Genomic DNA, 9,098 nt, shown 5'->3' with positions numbered 1-9,098 from the left:
TTTGTTATACTTACAGACACCATTCAAACTGTTTTAGAAAATTCAGAGTGTTTTCTATCCGAATGTGTTAATAATATGCATATCCTAGCTTCTGAGTTGGTGTAGGAGGCAGTTAAAAATGGGCACATATTTTTTTCAAAATGTCTCAATACTGCCCCCGAGCCCCAACAGGTTGCCGCGAGGTTCAAAGCCTGGGAAAAAAGTTGCTGCTTATAGTCCGGAATTTACGGTACCTAGGAGGGAAGGGTGTGACAGTAATGCTAGTACGTACTCGGACCCAGGCGCAGAGAAACACAGCAAGCAGAGGTAAGGGTAAATCCAGAACTTTTACTAAGGTCTTTACAGAAAACAAAGCAATAACACACGAGTACACTAAACAAACATGAGCCCTAAGCAAAGATGCAGGCAAACAGAGGAACCTAAAATACAAGGCAACCAGGTGAACTGAGAGGGTAATCAAACGCCGGTGAAACCAATAAGAATTATATCCGGGTAACTGGAAACTAAACAAGATAAGGGTGCCCTCCAGCGGTAACAACACTCCCCAAAGAAATCGGGAGCTTCTTGCGGTCAAACTGGCTTTGGAGGAGTGGCGGCACTGGTTGGAGAGTTCGGAACACCCCTTTACGGTTTGGACTTACCACAAGAACCTGGCCTACATCCAGGAGGCTAAACGACTCAGTCCCTGACAGGCTCGTTGGGCTCTCTTCTTCACTCGGTTCAGATTCACGTCATCTTACCTTCCTGGGTTTAAGAATGTGAAGCCGAATGCTCTTTCTTGCCAGTTCCCCAGCTCCAGTGAGGATCGGCCACTTGGATCCATCATTTTCAGTCGCTCATCCTCACGCCGGTGTCCTGGGGTATAGAGACTGTAGTGAGGGAGGCGCAAGGTAGGGAGGCAGTTCCAGACGGCTGTCCACCGAACAGACTTTTTGTCCCTCTTGGGGCACTGTCCAAGGTACTTCTTCCAAGGCAATTCCAAGGTACGTCTCACCTCTCATCCGGGAGGGAAGGGAATTCTAGAGTTTCTGAGGAGGAGGTTTTGGTGGCCCTCGGCGGAGGTGGACACTTGTACCTTTGTGGCTGCTTGTCCGACATGCGCCCCAAACAAAACTCCTCGTCAGCAGCCTCTGGGGCTTCTTCATCTGCTGTCAACACCTTCTCGACCCTGGTCTCATCTCTCTATGGATTTCATCATGGGTCTTCCATCCTCAGCGGGCCACACTGTCATCCTGGTCATTGTGGACCGTTTTCCCAAGGTGGCACATTTCATTCCGCTGCCTAAGCTTCCATCTATCTGTGAGATTGCTCGGCTTGTCATTCAGCATATCACAGACTTCCTCTGGACATCGTCTCTGACCGGGGTCCCCAGTTTGCCTCCAGATTCTGGAGGGCGTTCTGTACTGTTCTGGGGTTATCAGCTAATTTGTTCTCGGGCTATCACCCTCAATCCAATGGTCAAATGGAGCGGATGAACCAGGATCTGGAGACCGCCTTACAGTGCTGTGTCCGCCAAATCCGCCACTTGGAGTCAACATCAGGTGAACTGAGAGGGTAATCAAACACAGGTGAAACCAATAAGAATTAATCATTGTAAACTGGAAACTAGACAACAAGATAAGGGTGCCCTCCAGCGGTAACCTTTGGAAACAACACTCAACAAGAACAGAAACTGTGACAAAGGGACAAACAGACACACATCCAGTGTCTTTGAGATGATGATTGATAATATTAACAGTAAAATTAACATATCCATTAAAAATAAGAAGGATATTGTTCACTGTGACATGATATACGTTCCCACGTGTTATCTTTTCTTTACTGTATCATTCACATGTACCTACAACGGGCTAACTCAGATGTGCGGCAGGTAGCCTAGTGGTTAACCTCTATGGGCTAGGTGGGACGCTAGCGTGCCACCCGTGGTGCACTCCATCAACAGCAGGTGCATTTCAAGAGCGGCAAATTTGAATCCAAATAAATGTCAAAATTCAAATTTTTCAAAAATACAACTATTTTACACCATTTGAAAGATAAACATCTCCTTAATCTAACCACGTTTTACGATTTCAAAAAGGTTTTACGGCGAAAGCATAAATTTAGAGTATGTTAGGACAGTACATTTACAAGAGTTGTGTGTAATGTTTTGTCAAGTCAAAGACAGGGTCACCAAAACCATAAAACCAGCTAAAATGATGCACTAACCTTTTACAATCTCCATCAGATGACACTCCTAGGACATTATGTTAGACAATGCATGCATTTTTAGTTCTATCAAGTTCATATTTATATCCAAAAACAGCGTTTTACTATGGCATTGATGTTGAGGAAATCGTTTCCCTCCAATAACCGGCAGTCAAGTCAGCGTCACAAATTAAATAATTAAAATTAGAAAACATTGGTAAAATATTATATTGTCATTTAAAGAATTATAGATTTACATCTCTTGAACGCAATCAACTTGCCAGATTTAAAAATAACCTTACTGGGAAATCACACTCTGCAATAATCTGAGCACTGCGCCCAGAAAAATACGCGTTGCGATACAGACTAGACGTCATGTTGGGGAGATCTAAAATCGAAAATACTATGTAAATAATCCATTACCTTTGATTCTCTTCATCAGATGTCACTTCCAGGTATCACAGGTCCATAACGAATGTAGTTTTGTTCAAAAAAGCTCATCATTTATGTCCAAAAATCTCCGTCTTGTTAGCACATGATCTAAGCCAGCCGGACTTCTCGTCATGAACGAGGGGAAAAAATATATTTCCGTTCGTTCAAACATGTCAAACGTTGTATAGCATAAATCATTAGGGCCTTTTTTAACCAGAACATGAATAATATTCAAGGTGGACGAATGCATACTCTTTTATAACGTATTGGAACGAGGGTACCCAACATGAACTCGCGCGCCAGGTGTCTAATGGGACATCATCGTTCCATGGCTCTTTTTCGGTCAGATCTCTCTCCAGGAGACTCAAAACACTTTGTACATGCTGGTGACATCTAGTGGAAGCAATAGGAAGTGCCAAAATATTCCTCAGCCCCTGTGTTTTTCAATGGGATAGGTTTAAAGTCAATACAACACATCAGGTATCCACTTCCTGTCAGAAAATGTCTCAGGGTTTTGCCTGCCAAATGAGTTCTGTTATACTCACAGACACCATTCAAACAGTTTTAGAAACTTTAGAGTGTTTTCTATCCATATATAATAAGTATATGCATATTCTAGTTACTGGGTAGGATTAGTAACCAGATAAAATCGGTTACATTTTTTTTATCCAGACGTGCAAATGCTGCCCCCTAGCCCTAACAGGTTAAGAGTGTTGGGCCAGTAACTGAAAGGTTGTTGGGTTGAATCCCCGAGCCGACCAGGTGAAAGATCTGTCGATGTGCCCTTGAGCACGGCACTTAACCCAATTTTTTCTGGATAAGATTGAGCTAAATGGCTAAATTACAGAACAACATATAAACACTTGAGGCAAATTTGCTACACTTAAGGATCATACAGTTTATATCAAGTATAAAAGGTGCGGTGATAAACACATAACACATAAGAATTTTGCTGAACCACCACCACAGCACAGGTGAAGATAGAGGGCCTAACAGGACAGCCAGATACTTAGCTGTCGCTAGTTTCCTGTTGAAGCAGGCCAGTCTGTATACAGGGCTGTGTTCACAGCAGCAGATATGCACCACCCTGGAGGCACAGTAAGGCAGACTAGAGGCCAGCGCAACAGGGGAGACCTCCAAAAGGAAGGACAGGGTCCAGATCCCTACCAGGATTAGCAGCAACCTCAGGTTGGTGTTGATGGTGAGGTAACGCAAAGGGAAACAGATGGCTATCACACGGTCGTACGCTAGGAGAGCCAGGGAAAAGGAATCAATATCACCAAATAAATGAGTGAAGAACATCTGAGAAAAACACGTCCCAATGGAGACGTAGTTCAGATTGAACACAAATACAGGCACCATCTGGGGGATGATGACAGTGTTCAAAGAGATGTCTACTATTGTTAAATTGCACACTTCAACATCTTTGGGAGTTTGTAGGCTTGTGTTTATAATGAAGACTGCTAACAGAGCAAAGTTACCCATTAGAGTGAGGATGTATATTATAGATAGAGCTAAGATGAGGTCATTTTTATTGCCCAGTGTGTGGAAGGCTGTAATATAGAATCCATCATCTGATGATTCCATTCCATTGTAAAGGCGCACAGAAAAACCCATGTGAGGGGACGCTGTGTGTCTGGAAGAGAAAACGTACAGACTACTGAGTTATTATATATTTTTTATCCATAAATTATCTGAAGATACAAAATGAAGTTCTAAACCAAACATTGACCAAGGCAAGACAATCTCAAACAGCCTTTCTGGTAATTTAATACCTCCCTGACAACATTTTACAATAATACTGAACACCCACTGTACCAACATCAATAATACTGTACACCCACTGTACCAATGTCAATAATACTGAACACCCACTGTACCAACATCAATAATACTGAACACCCACTGTACCAACATCAATAATACTGAACACCCACTGTACCAACATCAATAATACTGAACACCCACTGTACCAACATCAATAATACTGAACACCCACTGTACCAACATCAATAATACTGAACACCCACTGTACCAAAATCAGTAATACTGAACACCCACTGTACCACCATCAATAACACCGAACACCAATTGCACCTCTGCTTTTAACAATGTTTTGTAAGCAGTCTGTCATTTTGGTTTAATTAAAGTGAGAAAACAAGCACATATTTATGTATTAACAACTCATTAAAGGTAATGTTGTTAATAGATCTAAGGACCTAATTATCGCCATCTTATTTTATCATATCAGGGCCTAATTATCTCTTTTGAGTATAATGTTTACGCTCTTTAGCTTCTCTGTTTAATTATGACAACAACAACTAAAGATAATGTAGTGGAAACCGCTCAGTTCTGCCTCCAGGGAATGATTCATGACAATAAACTAAAACCTTTTGTAACTCTTGCTCTGGCCTCCCGACAAGAACATTTCAGAACCCTAACCCCTGCCTTATCTTGACCTGTCTTCTAAACCCATTCCCTATCCCCGACCGTTGGAGGCGGGTTTGCTCAATATACAATTTATAAAAAAATGAATGTTGTGTGAATTGCAACACAAATGGCTGAGTTGATCGAACAACTAGTTCAGAAGGCTGAGACCCAAAACTTAAAATAATATGTTGGCTTAAAATCCATATGTTCTCCATAACATATTTCCCAGTGTGCCTTGTATTTTACCTTATTTTATTCAATTTACTTGTCAGGGCCACTTAAAAACCAAAATATCCTGAAGTATAATGCATTAAACCAGATGAAGCAAAAAAGAACAGTCCCTTCAGAAAGTATTCATTCCCCTTATTCCACATTTTGTTGTTACAGCCTGAAATCAAAATTGATTATATTGATTTTTTTCTAACCCATCTACACAAAATACCCCATAATGACAAAGTAATAACATGTTTTTAGAAATGTTTGCAAATGTATTGAAAATGAAATACAGAAATATCAAATTTACATGCAGTAAATATTCACACCCCTGAGTCAATACTTTGTAGAAGTCCCTTTGGCAACAACTACAGCTGTGAGTTTGTGCAACATTGTTCTAAATTATTCAAACTCTGTCAAATTGGTTGTTGATCATTGCTAGACAACCATTTTTAGGTCTTGCCATATATTTTCAAGTAGATTTATTAAGTCCAAACTGTAACTCAGCCACTCAGGAACATTGACTGTCTTCTTGGTAAACAACTCAAGTGTAGATTTGGCCTTGTGTTTCAGGTTATTGTCCTGCTGAAATGTGAATTCATCTCCCAACGATTACAAGCATACCCATAACATGATGCAGCCACCACTATGCTTGAAAACATGAAGAGTGGTACTCAGTAAAGTGTTCTATTGGATTTGCTCCACATTTTTTGCAGTATTCCTTTTGTGTCTTCATGCAAACAGGATGCAGATGATGGAATATTTTAATCTGTATAGGTTTCCTTCTTGTCAATTAGGTTAGTATTGTGGAGTAACTACAATGGTGTTAATCCATCCTCAGTTTTTTCTGTTAAACTCTATAACTGTTTTGAAGTCACCATTGGTCGCATGTGGAAATCCCTGAGCGGTTTCCTTCCTCTCCAGCAACTGAGTTAGGAAGGACGCCTGTATTTCTGTAATGACTGGGTGTATTGATACTCCATCCAGGGTGTAATTAATAAGTTCACCGTGCTCAAAGGGATATTCAATGTCTGCTTTTTTATTTTTACCCATCTACCAATAGCTGCCATTTTTTGCGAGGCATTGGAAAACCTACGTGTGGTTGAATTCGTGGTTGAAATTTACGGCTCGACATACAGATAATTGTATGTGTGGGGTACAGAGATGAGTTAGTCATTCAAAAATCATGCTAAACACTATTATTGCACACAGAGTGAGTCCATGCAACTTATTACCCCTTTTTTCTCCCAAATTGGTCGTTACAGTCTTGTCCCATCGCTGTAATTCCCATACGGACTCGAGAGAGACGAAGGGCAAGAGCCATGCACCCTTCAAAACACGACCTTGACAAGCCGCACTGCTTCTTGACACACTGCTCGCTTAACCTGGAAGCCAGCCACACCAATGCACCTGGCCCGCCACAAGGAGTCGCTATAGCGTTGATGGCACAAGGACATCCTGGCCAGCCAAACCCTCCCCTAACCCGGATGACACTGGGCCAATTGTGCGCCGCCTCAATTGTGCGCCGCCTCCTTGTGGGCCGTGGTATATTGGCCATATACCCCACCTCCTCTGACCTTATTGCTTAATTATATAATCTAATGAACTGATAACATACTAGCTTATTCTGAATATAAAATACACATTTTCATTGTGTATGTGCTTTGTTTTTGTGTTTCTCAATTCCCTGCTCACTAAACTCACAAAGACTTGAGGTAAAAGATGATGAGTGGAGCTGTGTTAGAAGAATCATAGAGCGGACTATGTAGAGTATCTCAGTGAAGGTGCAGCCAGTGAGTTGTGTTAGAAGAATCATAGGGTGAAGAGAGGACTACGTAGAGTATCTCAGTGAAGGTTCAGCCAGTGAATGAGAAGATATGGGACCTGGCCTCCACATTCGGAAAGGATACAGTGCATTTGGAAAGTTATTCAGACCTCTTGACTTTTTCCCATAGCCTTATTCTAAAAAGGAAAACATTTTAGTTTTTTTCCCCACACCAATCTACACACAAAACCCCATAATGACAAAGAAAAAACAGGTTTAGACATTTATGCACATTTATTAAATATTAAAAACAGAAATATCACATTTACATAAGTATTCAGACTCTTTACTCAGTACTTTGTTGAAGCAACTTTGGCAGTGATTACAGCCTCGAGTCTTCTTGGGTATGACGGTACAAGCTTAGCACACCTGTATTTGGGGAGTTTCTACCATTCTTCTCTGCAGATCCTCTTAACTTGTTATGGATAGGGGGCAGTATTTTCACGGCCGGATAAAAAACGTACCCGATTTAATCTGGTTATTACACCTGCCCAGAAACTAGAATATGCATATAATTAGTAGCTTTGGATAGAAGACACTCCAAACTTTCTAAAACTGTTTGAATGGTGTCTGTGAGTATAACAGAACTCAAATGGCAGGCCAAAACCTGAGAAGATTCTGTACAGGAAGTACCCTGTCTGACCATTTCTTGGCCTGCTTTGTCATCTCTATCCAAAACAGAGGATCTCTGCTGTAACGTGACACTTTCTAAGGCTCCCATAGGCTCTCAGAAGACGCCAGAACGTTGAATGATGACTTTGCAGTCTCTGGCTGAAAAACAGTAGCGCATTTGGTAAGTGGTCGATCTGAGAACAATGAGACGGGTGCGCGCGTGCATGTGAAGAGTCCATTTTACTTTTTCAGTCTTTGAACAAAAACAACGACTCCCGGTCGGAATATTATCGCTATTTTATGAGAAAAATCGCATAAAAATTGATTTTAAACAGCGTTTGACATGCTTCGAAATACGGTAATGGAATATTTAGAATTTTTTTGTCACGATACGCGTCCGCGCGTCACCCTTCGTTACCCTTCGGATAGTGTCTTGAACGCACGAACAAAAAGCCGCTATTTGGATATAACTATGGATTATTTGTAACCAAACCAACATTTGTTGTTGAAGTAGAAGTCCTGGGAGTGCATTCTGACGAAGAACAGCAAAGGTAATCCAATTGTTCTTATAGTAAATCTGAGTTTGGTGAGTACCAAACTTGGTGGGTGTCAAATTAGCTAGCCCGTGATGGCGAGCTATCTACTCAGAATATTGCAAAATGTGCTTTCACCGAAAAGCTATTTTAAAATCGGACACCGCGATTGCATAAAGGAGTTCTGTATCTATAATTCTTAAAATAATTGTTATGTTTTTTGTGAACGTTTATCGTGAGTAATTTAGTAAATTCACCGGAAGTTTTCGGTGGGAATGCTAGTTCTGAACGTCACATGCTAATGTAAAAAGCTGTTTTTTGATATAAATATGTACTTGATTGAACAAAACATCCATGTATTGTATAACATAATGTCCTAGGAGTGTCATCTGATGAAGATCATCAAAGGTTAGTCCTGCATTTAGCTGTGGTTTTGGTTTTTGTGACATTATATGCTAGCTTGAAAAATGGGTGTCTGATTATTTCTGGCTGGGTAGTCTGATGACATAATCTAATGTTTTGCTTTCGTTGTAAAGCCTTTTTGAAATCGGACAGTGTGGTTAGAGAAAGGAGAGTCTTGTCTTTAAAATGGTGTAAAATAGTCATATGTTTGAAAAATGGAAGTTTTCGGATTTTCGAGGAGTTTGTATTTCGCGCCACGCCCAATCATTGGATATTGGAGTGGTGTTCCGCTAGCGGAACGTCTAGATGTAAGAGGTTTAAGCTCTGTCAGTTTGAAGCCACTCCTGCGTTGTCTTGGCTGTGTACTTAGGGTTGTGGTCCTGTTCGAAGGTAATCTTTCACCCCAGTCTGAGGTCCTGATCGCTCTGGAGCAGGTTTTCATCCATGATCGCTCTGTTCTTTGCTCC

The 9,098-nt window shown here is 41.1% G+C and overlaps 1 protein-coding gene across 1 annotated transcript; it reads right to left on the bottom strand.

The window, feature by feature from the left end:
* Positions 1 to 990: 990 nt before the first annotated feature.
* LOC106581388 (olfactory receptor 10A6-like) lies at positions 991 to 4,233 on the bottom strand. Its single transcript, XM_014163423.1, has 2 exons — positions 3,589 to 4,233; positions 991 to 1,182 (listed from the first exon to the last, which is right to left on the bottom strand). Exons 1-2 carry the CDS (start codon positions 4,231 to 4,233, stop codon positions 991 to 993), a joined length of 837 nt encoding a protein of 278 aa, XP_014018898.1.
* Between the last annotated feature and the right edge of the window lie 4,865 nt (positions 4,234 to 9,098).

Source organism: Salmo salar, chromosome ssa20, assembly GCF_905237065.1.
Source record: "Salmo salar chromosome ssa20, Ssal_v3.1, whole genome shotgun sequence".
In the NCBI taxonomy this organism is placed as follows: domain Eukaryota; kingdom Metazoa; phylum Chordata; class Actinopteri; order Salmoniformes; family Salmonidae; genus Salmo; species Salmo salar.
Note: the sequence above shows the minus strand (reverse complement) of the source record. Positions and strands in the feature narration are given on the sequence as shown.

Coding starts and splice junctions, on each gene's coding strand:
- LOC106581388 (XM_014163423.1), bottom strand. CDS start 4,233: ATGGGTTTTTCTGTGCGCCTTTACAATGGAATGGAATCATCAGATGAT. Junction 1,183..3,588: donor TAGGCCCTCTATCTTCACCT/GTGCTGTGGTGG, acceptor TGAAATCCATAG/AGAGATGAGACCAGGGTCGA.